At 44.6% G+C, this 20,045-nt stretch overlaps 1 protein-coding gene across 1 annotated transcript; it reads right to left on the minus strand.

Annotated features, from left to right (window-relative positions):
- Positions 1 to 3,143: 3,143 nt before the first annotated feature.
- On the minus strand, positions 3,144 to 18,109 carry LKAAEAR1 (LKAAEAR motif containing 1). The gene is given in 5 exon segments (XM_048820509.2): positions 3,144 to 4,123; positions 6,527 to 6,649; positions 9,782 to 10,103; positions 18,007 to 18,055; positions 18,058 to 18,109. Coding segments are annotated over 5 exon segments (594 nt in total). The 5' UTR covers positions 18,095 to 18,109; the 3' UTR covers positions 3,144 to 4,060.
- Positions 18,110 to 20,045: the final 1,936 nt, after the last annotated feature.

Genomic DNA, 20,045 nt, shown 5'->3' on the forward strand with positions numbered 1-20,045 from the left:
AAACAACATAGCCTCAGCCTGGGTCGCAGGTGGCATTGTTTAGATTCTGCCCTCTTGCAGGCCCTTGTGCCAGGGCCATAGACCCCCATGACCTTGCCTAGGGAAAGGCAAACGGAAACAAAGGCTTTCACGGAATAGCTGGGGAAAGCGAACGTGATGAGCAGTGTTGCTGTTCCTGTTAATAGCTATAGATACCCGCCCCAGAGCCAGCTGCATTTCCATGGTGGGGGAAGGGAGCCTGTTATTATTTGTGTTGTAGCCACAATGTTCTAGGCACTCTGTAGACATTGAAGAAGGGACAGTCTGTGCCCCATGAGGGACTTGCCATTGAAAGAAATCTCTTATCTCCCCCACAGGAGTGTTGGAGGACTCCAGCAGGGTCTAATTTTGGCCTCAGTCACTCTCATTTAGTGGAGTGTTCCTGGAGCTACTCCAGAATCCCACTGGGTCTTTTTAAACTGAGGGTGGAACCTGACCTTTGAGATGCTTTGAGATCCTGAGAGACAGGCGTGCTAGAGAAGCACACCATGTTATCATAACAATAACAACTCACAGAAAGAGCATCTGAACCTTTGACTTCTCCATATATAGAAAGAACTCCAGTAATTCCAGGCAGAATGTCTATGGGAAGGGAAGCCTCTTTCAATGAATACCTGAGAACAGACTCAGCCAGTCTCAAGGCTGAATTGCATGGCACCATTCCCTATTGAATCCTTTCCCCCCGTCATCTGCAAACCGTGTGATGGAGAAAGAAGCCCTAGAATGGTTGCTCCAGATACAGCTCCAGGAGAAGCACTGCGATATCACCGTCACCAGAGATGCTAAAGGAACAAACATCTCCAAATTGCTATCCATTTGTTTCTAGGTAGTGCACCCACAAGGATTAAACAGTTAATTACATAGAGTGCTTTTGCTCTGCTCCGGAAGCTATTTATTGAAAAACCATCCCTCCACTTACATTTACACATCCTACCCGGATGATCCAGTAAGATTTTTCCTGCTGACTGCATGCCTGTGGGGGATGGATGCTCTTATCACCTTGAGAGGAAAGATCCCTCATTTAGACAAAGTCTGCATACTCCTTACTCAGACGGAAGCCAATGGAAGTTTGGCCTGAGATAAGACCTGAGAAAAAAAATTGAATAAGGGCTTCAGGATTTGGCCCTTTGATGGTAGCACCTCATTTGAGTTAATGCAATTATAGTGGAAGTTATAGAAAGGCCTGGAGAAGTGTGCATAGGTTTTTCATAACATGTTAAAATAATTAAATGGTAGATTAGGTCTCAGAGACAGCCATTGAGGGTCAGATTCTCCCCTGTGTCTGAGATCCACTCGGTGCAGGGGGAGCATCAGACTACCTGACTAGCCATTTCTTGGGAGGAGACTATCTGTACGTCTCCTTGTAACCCATTCCTTGTTTATGGCTCAAGTGTCCGCTAGGGAGTATCAGAAACCCACAGAAAGCTTCTGCGTGCTATGTTGGGCATTTGGGGTTCTGATTTAGCCGTCTGATGGATAAAAACGTATGTAGTCAGGCAACTCCCTGGCGACTACTCGTGTGGATGCTGAGGAGCAGAGTTATTCCAGCAAAGCTTGACACTTACACATACTCAGATGGATTCCTTCTGTCTGCCTTTTCCTGATGCTCTGATGTGACTCAGTGTTGGATATTTGCACCCAGGTTTGGCCAGGCCTCATCCTCCCTTTTTGTCTCCTTTCAACACAGACACAGATAACATATGGCTCAGGACAATCCATCCTTTTCCCAGGATGCCATCTTAGGAGCAGAGCTAAAATATGGTGCAGAGATTGTCCTCAGGACCTCAAACACATAGATAATGCCACAGTTTGGAGCTCTGGAGTGCAGATCTCACATAGGCCATAGAAGAAAGAGGATTAAATGCGGGCCTTTGCGTAGCCAAAGGCTTTGTCTCTGGGGGCCTCTAATAAGTCCAGTGGAGACTTACAAACAGTGACAAGATTTTTTTTCTCCGATGTTTTCTGAGTCTTGCAAAAAATAAGTATAGCAAAAGTTGCAGAGAGAAGGAAGGGCTGGTCATTGTGTGCCAAGAATGGGGTTAAGAACAGACTGTAGGGCTGTGGCCCCAAAGTCCTGTGTTTGGCATGGCAGAAATAAGATTATCGGCTCTGCTGAGCAGTAGCACAATCAAGCCCATGCTATGTTCTCAAGAGAATATTTATATATTGTGACTTGCCTAAGAATTGCTTTCTGTGTTGGGGAGCTTCCAAAATGTATTCTGTTTGCAAAACAAAATCAAACCGAAATAACACTGGTCAGTGCAAGTCAGAAAAAGAAGTAGGGCAAAAGCCTTCTTCCAGATCACAGTATTACTTTTCAGAATTTAATTGATTTTATTGCTAGCAATGGCAGTAGTGAATAATTGTCTGCACGTCCACAGTATCTTTCACCTGAGGATCTCAAAGGAATTTACAAAGGTAGGTGTTCTTAGCATGGTTTTACAGCTGGGGCGATCAAAGCACAGAGTTTAAGTGATTGAACCAAGATGACACAGGGAATGGGGAATAAATGAGGTTGGGAATCACAGAGATGGGGACAGAACGCAGGGGCCAGATCTTTGAGTGTGGCAAATCTGCTCTTTGAGCAGGACCCCAGCCAGGGGAGGTGGCTTAAAGACCACTTTTTGTGCTTCTCCAATCTTTGAAGCAGATAGGGACCAGTTCAACCCCTGGCAAAATATGGGGAGACTTCACAGCTGCTCTAACCTATGTCAGCTGTAACAGCTCCCTGCTGGCCCAGAATCACCTTGCTGACCCCCACAACTAGATGAAGAGAGGAAAGCTGCTCTGGGAGTTGTATCACTCATACAGATGAGGGGATTTTTGGTTTGGTTTCTGAAGTAAGGTATGGTATCTTCAGCTAGTGTCTCCCTGCAGGTGAAATGGCCCCAGTGGGTATGTAGGAGGGAAAAGGAGAGTATCAAAGGTCTCAGTGGGAGGAAGCAATCACATGAAATATTGGTGTGTGGGGGATCTATCTTGGGTGAACGTCTTCTGAGGAATCAGAGAAAGGAGCCCATCAAAGATTTCAAGAGAAGGAATTCTCCGGCACAAGCAGGGAGGGAGCAGAAAGGCCTGGTTGTATAAATCAGCTAACACATAACTTATTGCAATATGCTTTGATTTTTATTCTACTTCAATGAAAAGAAAATCTCTGTCCATCACTTCCTCATCTTTAGTCACTTTGTTCAATCTGATGACTTTTATTTCTCTAAAAAAATCCATCCCTGTTTGATGGTAAATGTTACTAACTGCAGTCTTTTCATTCCTTCACTTGTATTGAAATGAGGATTTTTCTAAGCTAGCATTACTTTTCACACATGGATCTCAGTCTACAGCAGTAATTATGAAATCACATCTCCTTTGTTGCATCCATTGTTACCTTTTTTGCAGGGTTTTTACAGGGTAATATTTGACACACCTCAAAACATGCAGGGGTGTCCTGCTGTCTATAAGTTGTGGAGGCATCAGACTAAAGGACATTACAGGCATAACTATGTAAGCAAGCAAGCATTTCAATACTTCACAGTTTTAATATTACAAGGCCAAGGACAGACCACAAGAAAACGGTAATGGCACTGATGTTTCTCACCCATGTATAGTAAAGGCTGAAAGTCATTGTTATACATACAATTTGGCTTAACACTAAAGGGTCCCTATTTCCAACTAATCAAGTGAGTACCTTACTGAGGAAGGCTGCAGGGTCAAATTCTGACCTCAGAAATGCTGGGGTAAATCCAGAGTAAGCAGAATGAAGTCAATCAAGTAATTCTGGATTTATATCTGTGTAAGAGAAGTTAGAATCTGGCCCACCATGCTGAATCTTCCATTCCTTGGTAAGTTCTGTGGATCTGCCTGTCATAGGTTAAATTGTTGCACATCTTTGGATGCCCATGAGAAGAAACTGGAGTAGTTTATTTAACAGTAATTATCAGTAGCTGAGTCAAACTGTGGCTCTCCTAGGGGCTCACTCCCGGTTCAGTCACTATGGTACATTTTTCTAACTAGCTCCTCCAAGGTTTCAGGTTCTTCTAATGAATATTTCGCCATTTTCATCTTCTAGTATCGCTTCAACTCTACTCCTCTGTAAAACAAAGACAAAAAGAAGCTGAAAGACTGAACAATAGCATAAAGCTGTCCACTGCAGAAATGTGTGATCAAATGCTATTTCAAAAGTTACACCTGCAAGCGAGAGAAATGCCAGATTGGGGTGGCGAGGATAGAAGCTAATAGAAAAATACAGACACTTCATTTCTATCTATTTGTAATGGGTGTAATGCTTAGAAGGGTTTATTCTGTCAGTAGACATCCTCTCTATATCCACAGAAAAAGTCAAATCGAGACAATAACAATGAATGCTCCCTTCACTATCCCACCAAAGTGCCTCAACCCTTTTCTGGAGGAACCATTTCTAGCCCAAAGTTGTTCAATCTCAACAGTTTTAATCCTAGGCTTCCCTGCTGACACTGCCAATGAAGGAGTGAAAGTGGAGGAGAGGTGTGTGGGAACTCATTTCCTGTCGATCACTAAACAGCTGTGAGATGGCAACTAGTGTCAGTTGCTACCAGCCTGAGCTGAATTCAGACCACTGACCTGAGTGAAAGTGCCTGCATTCCATAGAATCATAGGGTGAAATCGTGGCCCCCTTTGAAGCCAATGGCAAAATTCCCATTGACTTCAATGGGGTCAGGACCTCACACTCAGAAATTAGAGATGGAAAAAATGTTTTAGGTGATGTGGTCCATCCCTCTGCCAGTGCAGGAATCTCTTAGCAATCTGTTTTTTGAGAGCTTTGTCCAGGCTAGTTTTAAATGTTCCTAGAGATGGTGCTCTTGTAAAAACTGTCAGAACCAGACTATCACTTCTTCAGCTGCATGTTTCAGGTGAAGGTGAAATGACTAATTTGCTCTTACCCCAGCCCCTTTGCTTGGTGCTTGGAACCCAGTTTCAGACACAGTTCTGACACAGATGTGGGCATGCAGCCTCTTCCTCTATTCTGACGAAGGGAGGGGCAGTTTCCTGTTTTTGTGCAGCAGTTACATTGATCCAGAATGCTCTCAGACTGTGGTTCCCGGTACACATACAAATTCTAGCTCTGTACAGTACTTCATGCTTTTGTGTTTGTTACTCCAGGTTTCTCCTCCCAGCATTAATTCCCTTTTGTACTTGGCCCCAGTGCATCGATGCTACCAATCTCTCGTTCAGTTGTGTCTACTCCAGCCTGCAAGGGAGCCGAGGTTTTTCAAAAAAACTCAGTCTTATTACTGCAGGTTGCTGCTCCTAATTGAATGAGAGGTGGTAGGTACTATCCGGGATGGCTAAGGTCAGCCTAATGAATTGGTACAGTTGCCTGGAAAGGTTGGGGTGGGCTTTTCTAGCAGACTATTCCATTAGGTTCACATGCTCTCTGTGCTGTAATCCAGTTCCATCTTGCTACAGCTGTGGGACTATCTGCCCTTCTCAGCACTCCAAGGCCTCTGCTGTATCTGGCATTAACATCCCAGGAATCTGCTCAAGGCAGTCAGGAGTAAAGCAGAAAGACATGTTTACACATGCTGGCGGAGGGGGGAGGGGAGTGCAGGCAGGAAAGTCAGAGGCAAATCCAGTGTAAGAGTCTGTATTTTAGCTGTCACTCTAAAGGAAATGGTCTTTAATAAACAGCCACAGACAGCAAGCAGCAAATCCACTTGCTCGGTTTTCCAATGCTTTTGCCACAATTATTAGTCGGGAACTGGGCAAAGATCATTTATCATTAATGTGTCTGATAGCTAATTTTATGCAGAACTGTAATGTATTATATATATTGCCATGAGTAACATTAATATAGCACCTTGCCTCTCCAGGGATCCCAAAGTGTTTCATGACCTATATATACCCACCTAAGCTGCACCCATCCCTAGGGTGGAATGTGCAGTCAAGCAAACAAGTGGTGCTTAGTGCACTGAAAAACAGTTGTGTGGGAGATCAGAGAGAGCATTCTGGCCAAGGACAGCAAACCAAAGCCTACTGAGTTCTATGAAACGTGCACAGAGATCATTGGTGTTAAAGAGAGCAGACAGGACCTAAGTTTTAAATTTTCATCCAAGAGACTTTGAGATGGAGAGTTCCATGGAACTCAGTTCATCTGCCTGGGACAGCTGTGAAATAGGCATTTTGCATGTGGGGAAACTGAGACAAAGAGCGGTTAAGTGACTTACCCTGGGTCACATATTAAGACATTTCTAAAGCTAAGAACAGAACCCAGATATCCTGACTCCAGGTTCCCTGCTCTAACCAATATAATTTATTTGGTGCTAAATTTAGTTAAATAATATGTATATGCCTCTGGCTATTGCTATTTATGATCTACAGTTCAACTGGCCATGGGTTACTGAGCACATTCCAAGAGTAACTTGCCTGCTAAGCCCTCCTCTCCTTTAAAACTAGAAATGGGCAGATAAGATAGTGAAAGAAATCAGTTTAACTGCTGGTATGTGCTCAGACATACCTGAACTCTGTCCAAGTTATCTGCTAGTTTCTGAATGTTCTTTCGGGGTGGGAGAAAAACCTCCAGTCTCACAGCGCCTCTGGCAGTTTTCTGGCAGGATATCAGATGGTTTATTTCCTGAGCCTATGGTGAAAAACAAATAAACCCCAAAAGACCAAAGGATAAAGAAAGCAACCACGTTAGACCAAAATGGGCCAAATAAATCTGTAGGGTAATTGCTGTGAAGTCAACGGGATGAATCTGGCCCTGGGGGTTAAGAAAACTGATCTTCAGACTGTAAAACAAATCTAAATTAAACAAACAAACAAATAAACCTCACAATACCTGCCATATCCCCCCTCAAAAAATCTTTTTATGGTTCTGTTTTTTTAGAAAGCCTGATCTAACTCCCATTGAAGTCTCAGAGAGTCTTTCTATTGACTTCAAGTGGAAGTAGGTCTGGGCCCAAAACCAGCATGGTTGAAAAGCCCCAAAATATGGGAAGGGATTTACTTTGGCTAGCAGAATCCTACTGCTCTATAGACAGGCTTTTAGAAATTACAATGAAAGGCATTAAAAGGTTTATCGTGCTATGGAACTGCAATGAAATGAGAGTGCTACCCCAAATGAAAGTGTGTACATGGAGTGGGTATTGAAAAATGATCAGCTACGTCCAATCAGATCATGATCCAAAAACTGTCCTTGAGAACAGAGGGTGTCTTGCCCACTTTGTTACAGGTAACCCCTAAGACTGCTCAAACTGCCCCATAAGGAGAGGACAGAGGAACTGGGCAGCCCTTGTGCCCCACATAATGTACCCCAGCAAAGTGTTCCATCATGGCTCCTTTGTGCGGCCCAATTTCTCTGCCCTTTACTTTTCTCTCTCTCTCTCTTTTGTTTTTCCCTCTAATCTTGTTTTCCTTCTCTCTTTTTCCTTAACTTTCCCTTCTATTGTTGTTGCTGTTGCTCTTTCTCTTGTTTGATATTCCTCCTCATTTTGTGACCCCCCACTCCTCATTCTCTCCCCCAGGAGAAGGCTGCACACCCTATGAGCTACTCCTGCTGAGCTGAGAGCCATAGGAGCAGAGTGAAGTGGCTTGGGCCAATGGGCTGTGCCTGAATATTGCAGATCTGAACATGAGCTGTTCTCCTGGCTGTCTGCTGTAGGGGTCACAGTGGAAGCAGGGAGCTGCCTGACCTCCATCAGTAGCATAAGTCCAGAGGGGGATTTAGGATCGTGCAGCTTTCTCTGCTCCTCTCCACTTTGCTGTGTTCTATTTGGACTTGTCTGGTGCCTCTGCAGAGGAATCAATTTGGGAGATATTGGTCCAGTTCTCAGATGACCTCACTCCCAATGGATCCCTTGTAGGCAGCTTTAGCAGAGTGTCCCAGACACAAAGATTGAACTCCATTTTCCACCCTGCAGGAGGTCCCTCCAGGTCAGGGTAGAAGAGCAGTGTGTAGGAAAGCATGCCCAGCTGCTGCCAGTCCTTGTTGTGTCCCATCATTCCAGGGTCATTCATGGACACTAAAATTCACTTTAAAAAAAAATCTAAACTAAAGCAAACAAATCTCCCAGCAGAATGAAGATCAATAAAAAGACGGCCAGGCACTGTCTTATGTTTAGAAGATTCATCTTTGCACATATTCAGTTGTGTGTTGCCAAGTTTTGGAAATCAGCAAAAACTTACATCGGTTACTGCAAACTAAAGAGCCTCTGGAGACAGTCTGTCTTGCTTTCCAGAGTAGCCTGGGGTTGGGGGAGAGAGGCAGTTGGACAGTAGTATAGAAGAAACCCTGTTCCACTGTTGCTAACTATAGCATATATTAATTTCAGAGTCATAAATAACTTTAATACCATGGTTACAGTGCTAGCCAAGTATGATATCATTTAGTTTGGGATTAGGGGAAAATATCTTCCTTGAGGCTGTAGGGTCTAAAATAAGCAACTTTTCCAGAATTGGTTTTCTCATAGGGAATAAACAGAGAAACTCCAGTCTGCAGTTGTAAACTGGAAGGGTTACTTTAGTGCACTTGATAAGATGAGATGTGTTGGCCGGTATGCTGAGCTTTTAGGACAGGATTTTCAAAAGCACCCAAGTGAGTTAGGTGCACAAAGCCTTATAGACTTTCAATGGTGTGTGCGCTCCTAAATCACTTGGGCACTTCGCAAATGCCATCCTTAATGAATGACAGTGTGCTGACATGATCTTTTCCAACACCAGTTTGCTATATGGAGCAACACATAAAACCTCCTCCTTCTAAGAGTTAGAATCTTCTAATGACAATTAGAAAGACAATTGTGCAGACAAATTTCATGGTTGCATGCACAAGTGGAAACTACACAAGCAAATAATCAGCTAGAGGAACAGCTGGTTATTTGCATTCACAATTGTCATGGCTTCACACACAACTGTGGTAGGTTTATTTTAAAACTCGGCACGCAAACACATGCACGCACAATTCTAGAGGTCCTGGCCAAAAATTCAGCAAAAGGATTGTTTTCATTTTGCAAATGGATCCTAAATATATGTTCTCCTGCACTTGAATGTAATGGAGCATCACAGGGACCACAGAAGAGAAAACAGGCTCATTTTAGTGGTTAAAGCTGTATATGGGTTATGTCTACACTGGAGCTGGAGGTGTAATTTCTAATTGAGCTAGCACGATAAAATCAGCAGTGCAGCCACAATGGCACAAGCAGTGGGATAGGCCAGCTGTCTGACTGTGTATTTAGCATCTCAGGTGGCACTGTACTCAGCATGGCTAGCCCATGCCACTGCTTCTGCTGATCAATCTAGCAGGGGTATGTCTGCCTGAGCTGGAAGTTAAATCTCCAGCCCCAGTGTAGACAAACCCTCTTAGAGAAAGCACTATGGAGAAATAGCCATATTTCCATTGTTAAGATTGCAACTGAGGTTCCATTATAATCTTCATTTTCACCCCTTCTCTATATTAGGATGAGGAAAAGTTTGTCAGCTGAAAAAAAGGATGATGACTGTTAGAATTTTCCCCACACATTTCAGGATGTTTCATGGAACAGGTTTGAAGGTGCAACTGCATAAAAATTTCCTCTCTTTTGAGCATGAAGGAGAAAAACTAATATTTTGTTTTTTCCCTTGCTCACTTCAAAATATAATAATTTGCATGCATTAGAAAAGTGACATTTCAGTGTATGATAAAGAAATGATCTTTGCTACATACAATTCCTCAGTCCCATCTCGTACAACACTATCAGCCTGGCCTGTTGATGAAAGGTCTCTGAGGTTAACTTACTCTCAAGTTCTGAAATCGGAGTCTCACGTTTCGAAGGCGGTTCCGGGCTTCTGCAGCCTTGAGAAGCCCAATGATCCTTGCCTGCTTCTTTTGCTCTGCGTCTCTTTCACACATGGAGTGCTCATGTGACATTTTATCCATCATATGAATGTCTGAAGCCAGCATGGATTTCACTGATTCCTCAGTGGGCTCAGCAAATGCCAGATACCTCTCTCTTTGCTGTGGAGACACTGCATTTACATCAAGTGAAAGTAAACTCTTCCGGGATTTAGGAATAATTGTCCCTTTGCGCGTAGCTGTTTCTCTTGCAGTCATCTTTATTCTAGGTTAAGACTGAAAAAGAAGAAAAAATCCAGAGTTGTAACAATGTGAGGTCAGGAGTACTTGGTGCTTTGGGAAATCCTACACTCTCCAAGTGGGGAAGCTGCTGAATGCCCCATCTGGCTTAAGAAGTGTCAGGCTGAGGACAGGATTCACACTCAGGTTTCTTAGTTGGTGCTGTATAATGGTACCAGTAGGTTATGTAGTGTGGTCCAGTAAATAGTGCACTGGATTATGACCCAGGAGATCTAGGTACTATTCCTGGTTCTGTGGCTAACCTGCTCTTTGACCCTGGGTAAGTTAACTTTGCTTCTCTTTCACCTTATGTCCGTCTTCTTTACTGGGATTGCAAGGTCCTTGGGGGCAAGGACTGTCTCTTATTCTGTGTCTGTATAGTACCTAGCACTATGGGGTGCTGATCTCAATTGGGGCCTCTAGGCACTATTACAAAATACATCTTCATCATAATGGACTAGCCCTACTTTTTGCACATTTTTCTTTCATCAGTATTATTTCAATTCTTCAAACCCTTTGCTATTCAATGAGAAGATTCAGACACGGTGTTGGCCACTACAAGATATTTATGGCTACTCATGCATTAAATGTCCAACTGCCTGATCTGTCTTTTTGGTGGGTACTTTTCTCTCTCCTATAAAAAAACATCTGTCTAAGCTACACATGCATCTCCAATTTCCTTGGCAGCTCTTAAAAACTGTACTTGAGTGTTGTTTAGAAATGCTCAGACAGTTGCACATCATTGCTGTTGTACTAAGACAGCCAATTGTGGGGCCAGGTCAGTCCCTTTTATTTTCCAGTATTTACTATTCTTAGTTCAGTTTTTAATGCAATCTTAGAAACATTTTAGACCAGCCCAAAGGCCCGATGGCTGTGCTCTTCTGCACTGCTATGTAGGAGACACATTGAGCTTCGCAGCACTACAGAGACATGTACTGAACCTCTGCAACTCATGTCACTCAGTGATCCCCTTGGTTGACTAAGGACTGAAGTTTTCAAGCTATGAAGTGAGTCCTTCTTAGGCTGGAAGAATGGGGTCATATCTGAACTTGGGTGAGTAAACTGGGCAGTAAAATGGGATGCTGGTCGAGGATCTAAGGATCCCTGGGAGAAAATGTTTTAAATTCTTATTTTAATAGTTCATGTCATAGCTTGCATCAGCTTATCAGGTACATCCTGATGGATTTCCCCCCTGCTTCATCAGCACTCTGCAATCTGTACAAGTTTGTATTTATGGATGGATACATGGTGTCAGATCCTCAGCTGATGTGAATCATTGTAGCTTCAGTGAAGTAATGGAGCTACCCCAATTTACATCAGCAGAGGATTTGGCCCAAGAAGGATTTCTGGAACTTCAGTTTCAGTCCAAGCACTGAGGTAAACAACAGCCATCTAGATTGCAGTGTGAACAAAACACATGAGTCAAAGCCTCAAAAGGCTGTAATTACATGTAAAACATACAAATCAGGATTTAGATAATCCTGTAGATTAAAAGCAGTGAATAAAGTACAAGACATTAGACATCAAATACAGTTGTGAAAATAAATTTACAATATATCTACCTGTGATGATGATGATGATAATAATAATAATATCACGCATCGAACACCATACATATTCAAACCATTCCACAAACATTAACTGATTGATCCTTCAAACAACCCTGTGAGGTAGGCAAGCATCATTATCCCTATTTTACAGAGGGCTCAGAGGTTAACTGACTTGCTCACGATTATACAAATCAAAAGTGGAGTTGGGATTACAACTCAGAAGTCTTTACTCTAATTACTAGCTAGCACTGATATGTATCTATGGTATTAATAGGAGCAGGTAGAGATGCTCTGCTAGAATACTTGATTTAGAAACCCTTCACTTCTCAAAGAACCTACCATGAATGAGAAGCTCTCGTGTTTAATGCACTGAAAAAGAAGTTCAAGAAACTGGGATATTTCAACAATTTCTGAATACAATTTGAATCAAACAGAAGCTCTGATATGTGCAAGTTAATCCATAACCATCAAACCCAATTCACTAGATTTATGCAAATGTTTTATAATGAAACTCTTCCAATTTCAATTTTTATATAAAACCTAGTTGAATTTGGAGCTAATCTGGGCCAGTTTATGATTCCAGGTGAGAATCATACCAAATGCAGTGATTTTCTATGTTTTTTTTTGTAGTATTTGAATTTTTTTGTAGTTTGAATTTTTTAGTAGCAAAAGGTGAAAGAGAATTCCTTGGTGCGATAAAGGCCAATACTTTTGCAGTCAGTAAAACCATTGAACTATTTAACTCTGAAAATTAGTTCCTATTCATGTAGTAACAACATAGCTATGCTGTATCGTATATATACACATACATATGTATATATATGCTATATATTCTGTAACAGGAACAATGTATTTTTGCTATACCTTTTGTATCCTGTTTATGCTGAACCTAGTTATAGAATAGAAAGTTAGTGGGAAATATTTAGACTGTAGAAAGAAACCAGTCTGACTCCATGGGAGACTGCTCAGAAAGTCTTTTTAAAAAAAAAGATTATAAAATAAGAAGTCAGAGAAAAGAAAAGAAAAGAAAAGAAAAGAAAAGAAAAGAAAAGAAAAAAGAAAATTGACTTCTCAAAAGGAAGATTCCTTTCATTTGTATTACTCTTACAAAACCATGGCAGGAAATCACACAGGATGTTACTGACAAGAAAGAGGAACTGGTTTTAAGGATGGTTCTGCAAATGGGATTTTAAACACATACAAGTCTTTTTCTTTGTTAATATATCATTACTTCCAATGCTTTCTTGATCTTCTGATGCCAGAAGAGCTATACATATTATGATGAACTGTTTGTTGTTTGAAGACTTTATGGCTTATGACCAAAACCAGACAAGCTGTCTTGTAATATATTACTTCAGAGTTTTGCTCTTACAAAACCGTGTTCAGGAACTGAAACTTTTGAAGTCTAGCTGAGAAATCTGGTGAAGAACCTACCCACTTTGAATTCTCTTTGGCTCACTATACTCCATGTGTGAAACACAGAAAATAAAGAGAAGGCAGGAACTCTTGTGAAAAAAGGGCAAAGTTCACAAGTTCTTCAGAATCCAAACATCTCCCTGGCCATTATTAAGCAATAACATGTAACAAGATTATCCATTTTTACAGAGATAGTTGGCTTGTTTCTTTCCCATGCATTATCAGTACGATGGGTAGGTTCAATGGTTGCTGTATGTCATGTATTTACCTTAGTGGAAGTAGCATGGCTAAACCTCTGATTTGAAAGCACTGAATTTTTAGAATATTTTGAGATAGATTATAAGAAGACAATGCACATAAGTGCATGCACAATTACCATGGTTGTGTGTGTAACTGCAGTAACTGCACATGCAGATATAAATGGTTGTTTGTGTGGTCAGTGACTATAGTTGTATGTACGCTCACAGTAACTGGGCACACAACTGATAAATTCAAATACAGACACATATTTTGCATATGCATTTACATATGCATATTTACATATATACCTGTGCAAGGACTTCAGAAAACATACTTATGTATTTTTTAATTAAAAAATGTAGGTCTCAATATAGATTTTATTGTCCAAGTTGTTCTACTATCTAGCTAATTTCTCTCTAATTATATTTAGTTAATGTATATAGTTATTTAACTTAAGCAGTTTTAGTTTACAATATGAATGTTCTTGACTATAATTATTCAAATGTATAAAAACTTAATTTCTGTCAATTCCTTTAAATAAAGTCACACTCATTTTGATCACAGAAATACCCTGAAAATCCAACCACCAAGCATAAACTGTTGATTAAAATGTTACGGTGGTGGGCCTGGATGGTTTATATGGCCGCTGACAGAGACTTTCACCTCCATGTCACTGGCACCCACCAAATAGAAATTCAGGAAACTGAATCCACAAGACATAATATAGCTAGAGGTGGTGCAGATCTATAGGTTTATGTATTTTAATGTTCCAGTGACAATAATACATATGTGACAAATCTCAAACTCTGCTACAAGACTGAACTATATCTGTCCTCTAAGAATGCCTGCATGTTGGAGGGATGTTTCCAGGGTCCTATAGAATAAACTATGACTGTGCTCAGTGCTGTAGCCCTAAAGACTCCATGAGCCTTTTAAAAAAAATAACATTTGGCCCAATGTCACTGGCCCAAAATGTCCCTTCCCATCTTTGTTGTGGAGTGTGCTGCATGCCAGCTGTCTGCCAAGTTTCTGCGCTCCATCCCAAAGAGTCTGCATTTCACTGAAGTGACCTGTATGTAGCACAGCAAGAACGTGCTTTTGAGATCTTAGATGGTGAAAAACATTGTATTGATAAAATAATATTAACAATAATAAAAATAATAATTAATACATTTTACTTTCTAAGGCCTCTAGGCACCTAATAAAATATAACTACATGCAACATCTGCTAAAGAAAGATAACATAGCCTAACAAGCATCAATTGCAATTCTTCATTTTGGGTTCAAGGTTTCTACTTTTTTGACATAGGCTTAGTGAGGGTTAAAGCACGTATTTCTCGACCTATATAATGGCTGCACTGTGTGGTTTAATGCTTAGGCACTTTCTTAAGAGGAGGTCAGGCTTGGTCACTGGTGTGTATTTCTGTGGTCCTAGATAAGACAACGCTGGTTTTCCTGTTCATAAAAATTAGACAGCAAGTCAAGTCCCTCTTTCTGGACGTATAAAAGCATCACTCACAGTCACCAGATTAAATTGCAACAGAAAGATCTTCTGTCGGGGTTATTTTTGTAAACTCTTTTATAATGTGAGTCAGATGGGTTGGGCAGTGTGGTTCAGTGGGAGGTGTGTGTCCTCAGCAAGTCTCACATTCTAGCCCTAACACATAGGGCCAGATTTTCAAAACAACTCAGCTCCCATTTAGGCACCAAAATAAGTGTCCAGATTTTGAAAAGAACTCAGCACTTTGGGTGTGAAAATATGGACATAAATGTCACAATGCGAGCTGCTGGATACCGAACCCTAGTATCTTCTCTGGAAACTTTTCAACAACAGATCTGGGCAAAACTTGAAGCTGGCTAGCAGGTATTCATTAAAGTGTCTGACTCATAAATCCTTTTTATCCCCACCTCCTCTCTAAAGTTTGTGTCCCTCACTCATTCTGTCATTTCCACAAGTTAGAATATAAATTCTTTAGGGCAGAGATCACGTCTTAGTCATCTGTGAAGTGCTTAGCACACTTGTTTGCAATACAGAATTAATTATTATTAATAAAATGGTAACACAAATTAGAAGATGTAAAAGTTCTATTTTTGTGAAACAACCCCCCTGACTCATATAGCAAAAGGACCCTCTTTAGTACAGGGAACCTGTTGGACGAGCACAACTGTTAAATGAAACGTGGCAAACTTTGTGCAAAAGTTCTGTGCAATTCTATAGTTGTCCACAAAATCCTGCAAAGCTCTGTTTAGTTGTCTGTATTGGATGCAGTCTGAGGTTTAGGAGAGTTCACCTGTTGTTGCCTTTAAGAGTGCTTGCTTTGCCTCAATATGAAATTGCCAAATCTAAGCATTCAAAAATCATAAGTCAGGCCCCCGAAAAAACATAAGATTAACTTAAACATAATTAAAAATCCTGCCTCCGTGAAGGGGGATGGACTACATTACCTAAGGAGGTCCCTTCCAGCCATAAATGTTTATGATTTCTATTAGATTTTTAAAAAATAACATTTGAATTATTTTTATTTGCCTTTGGGGTTTAAAATATTTAGAGATTACATCTTCAAACTTTTCTCTACAACTGTGAGTTATAAACTTACTCTTTTAAAAAAATCAAAGCTGATATTCTCAGGCAATCATATAAGTCCAGGAGCTGGGGCTTTAAGAAAAACACCAAATACCACAGAGTTGGCCAAACCATCAATATTCAGTTGTGCCGTCTTAGTTTTGGTAGCTAGGATGCTGCAAATAATGTCACCATCTCACCACGATAACTACAAAACTGTGATTCTGTTGTGACTTGCATTACAAAGTGCAGACCCAGCGGATACAATGACATATGTGGATACAATAGGATATGTGGACACAGTAGGAATCAGCCTCATAAACAACTTGAACTGCATCTGAATCAAACCATATCTGAGATTCAAAGAAGTCTGGAATTTTTTTCTTTTTAAATTTTACACATTGCTCCCACATCAATAGAATCAGCAGGCTGCCAAGGTATCTGCATGACATCGGACCCAACTGGGCCCAGGCAGTTCTCTTGTGTGATTTGTAGCCTGATCTCCAGACTGCAACGGTTTGGAATTGGGATATGTTGTGACAAGCTTCAGAGACGCATCAGAATTTTTGGCAGGTGGCAACCCGTAGCCTGTTGGCTGAAACAGCAGAGTGGGATCTGCAGTCTCTATGCAAAATATAGCAGCTGGAATTAAGGCCCATGCAATACCCTGCCTGTCTAGCTACCTAGTTGTATCACACCCATCGCCATGGCATCTGGGCACCTGGGACCAGGGCTGCACAGCAGCAGCGTGAGGGGAGAGCCACAGGCAGCTCTGGAAGGGTGCAGGGAGTTCAACTGGGGCCATGTGGGGGGCTGCATTAGACCCTGGGATTGGGGTGGGGCCTGTGCTGGGAGAGCAGCTTGGGGTTCTTGCTATGCCCAGTGGGGAGGAGGCAGGGGTGCCCTGAGGGGGAGCTGGGAGAGTAAGGTGCAGCTCTGAGAACACGGTGCCCTGGGGTTGCGCTGGGGGCAGGGATTGGGGAGGGGCTGGAGCTGCGCTGGAGGCAGGGCTGGGGGGGCTGGGGCTGTGCTGGGGGCAGGGATCGGTGGGCAGGGATCAGGGGGGCTGGGGGGCAGGGTCCTGGGGGGCAGGCTGGGGGCAGGGATGGGGGGGCCGGGGCGGCGAGTTGGGGTTGGTGGTGGGGGCAGGGATCGGGGGGGGCCTGTGGGGCAGGCTGGGCTTGTGGGGGGTCTTGTGGGGCGGGCTGGGGCAGCGCTGGGGGCAGGGATCGGGGGGGGTCTGGGGCTGTGCTGGGCAGCAGGGTCCTGGGGGGCAGGCTAGGGCGGTGCTGGGGGCAGGGGCGGCGGGGCGGTGCTGGGGGCAGGGTCCTGTGGGGGGGCAGTGCTGGGGGCAGGGATCGGGGGCAGGGATGGGGGGGTGGTGCTGGGGGCAGGGATGGGGGGCACTGTGGGGGGGCTGGGGCTGGTGGCAGGGATCGGGGCGGGGGGCGGGCTGGGGGCAGGGATGGGGGGGTTGGGGCGGCGCGGTGGGCAGGAATGGGCGGGATGGAGCGGTGCTGGGGGCAGGGATCGGGGGGCAGGGATCAGGGGGGCTGGGGGCAGGGTCCTGGGGGGCAGGCTGGGGGCAGGGATGGGGGGGGGGCTGGGCGGTGCTGGGGGCAGGGATCGGGGCGGGATGGGGCGGCGCGGTGGGCAGTGATGGGGGGCGGGCTGGGCTGGTGCCGGGGGCAGGGATCGAGGGCAGGGATGGGGCTGGGGCTGGGGGCAGGGTCCTGTGGGGGGGCAGTGCTGGGGGCAGGGATGGGGGGCACTGTGGGGGGGCTGGGGCTGGTGGCAGGGATCGGGGGGCAGGGATCAGGGGGGCTGGGGGCAGGGTCCTGGGGGGCAGGCTGGGGGCAGGGATGGGGGGGGCTGGGCGGTGCTGGGGGCAGGGATCGGGGCGGGATGGGGCGGCGCGGTGGGCAGTGATGGGGGGCGGGCTGGGCTGGTGCCGGGGGCAGGGATCGAGGGCAGGGATGGGGCTGGGGCTGGGGGCAGGGTCCTGTGGGGGGGGGGTGGAGATGCTCTGGGAATGGGAGGGAGCGGGGAACCCTGGGGACCCGGGGGGGGGGAGGCGGATCCAATCCCCCCCCCCCGGCCCCCGCAGAGCCCGCTCTTACCCCTCCCCCGCCTCCTCCCGTCGCGTCTCCTCTTCCCCTTCAGGTCCGGCCCCGCTTCCCCCCTCGCGGGCTTTACAAGCGTTGCCATGGACACGGCGCTACCGGGCAACCCGGCCAAGCGGCTCCGCCCCTCCGCCCCGCTCGCGCCCGGCGCGGGGACCACGTGACAGGCAGACGGCCTCCGCGCGCCGCAGGGGCCGGGGGTGGGCGCGTGGTGGGGGCGGGGCAGCTCGCCTCCGCGGGCCGCGTCTTCCGTCGCCTGCCAGGGGCACGCGCTCGGAGGGGCCGGAGGAGACCGAGGGCTGCAACAGCAAGGGGCAGAGCCGCGCAATGCATTGTGGGCTTGCCATGCCCGGGTGGCAGCAAACGAAGAAAGGGGGGTAGAGCGGAGCAATATGGGGCCCTGGAGTGCAATAGGCCAGGGTCTGCAGGGCGAGAGTCGGGGTGGGGGCAGAGAAACCCAGGGCCTGGAGTTGCAGTCGCAGGGGTTTATCCCTGCAGGCTGGATGTGGGGATGGAGGCGGAGACGCCTGGGACCTGCGCCTGAGACAGTAGCAAGTGTGTGCGTTTGCAAAGTAGGACTGGGGGCATGTGCAGAGAAGCGTGGGATCTGGGATTGCCCTATGGGAGGGTGCAGGCCAGAGGCCTGGGGGGTGTTGGCGTTGCTCAGTGGAGGCCCAGGACTGAAATAATAAGGGGTATTGCTGGTCCAGTCTGTGGGGCTTTGGCAGGGCTACATGAGGAGTTTGCACTGCTTCTGCTCGAAATGTGTGTGTTTCCAGCCGGTGCTAGAAGCTCCTTAATTTGTAAAAATTAATGCATCCGATGAAGTGAGCTGTAGCTCACGAAAGCTCATGCTCAAATAAATGGGTTAGTCTCTAAGGTGCCACAAGTCCTCCTTTTCTTTTTGCGAATACAGACTAACACGGCTGTTACTCTGCATCCTTAATTTGTGTTTCTTGTAAGTTTTTTGGGTCAGTGACACTCTTTTTGTTGTGTGTGTGTGTGTGTACAGTCCCTAGCACCATGAAGCCCTGGGTCTTGACTGGGGCTGTGAGGTACTACTACATTACAATTTATATATAAAGGCTAATTGTATTCATATCTAACCTATACAGCTTGGCAATCTTAGCTCTGCTACCCTCACCATCCTCCTCCCAGCCCTACTGCTTGATGGTCTACGGTTTTCACCTCTAGTTCTAAATTAGACTAACTCCTTGGAGAAGGGATCCCTACCACCATGGGACCCTGTTCCTGACTTGAGCCTCTGGACACTGCTGCAACAACAGTGATTTTCACAAAGATGCAGTGTTTTCTTGGTCATTTGTTGGGTATTCATTCTACTTTTTCCCACTGATAGAGATATAGTCCATTTTATTCTTGATAAGCTTGCGGTGTATTAGAGTCTTCTAGGTTTCCGTAGCAGCTCTCACTTACAGGATTTGGCTCTGTACAGCATTTCCGGTCATCTGATAGATTAATTTGGTCCCATGTTCCTATGGTGTATCTCACTTCATTAACATCCATGAAGTTATATTAGGGATGAACTTGGTTAATGGTCTTTATGATAGTCACCGTTTGTGTCCCCTTTGAACTAATCCTAACCCTTGTATTTTTCCTGTACATGTTAGAATTGCAGACAAATAAGGTGCATAGCAGGGGAATGACATTTCTTATATCAGCTAATTGCTATTTTATAATAGGACAAGTGATACTGTGACACTTCAGAAAACAAGTGATGAAGAACATTGCTTCACAAGGCCCTCATTTTTACTCTAAAGAAAAATACATTCATGAACTCCATTTTTATTCCCCAGCACCTGTCTTTCCTTTCCAGCTGGGTTTCTTCTCCCAAATTCTAGTTTATATATAGTAAACCACAAATGCAGAACAACTAGTTTTACCTGAGCAGATGTAAAATTGCACTCATTAGAGGAGCACATTTGTGTGAGAAATGCAGTTCTATAGAGCTTTATAAGTGCTTATTAGTGAAGCGATTGCTTTGACCTTCCGAGACTGATGTGGTATAATATGCTCAT

The sequence above is a fragment of the Caretta caretta genome, chromosome 13 (assembly GCF_965140235.1).
Source record: "Caretta caretta isolate rCarCar2 chromosome 13, rCarCar1.hap1, whole genome shotgun sequence".
Lineage (NCBI taxonomy): Eukaryota > Metazoa > Chordata > Testudines > Cheloniidae > Caretta > Caretta caretta.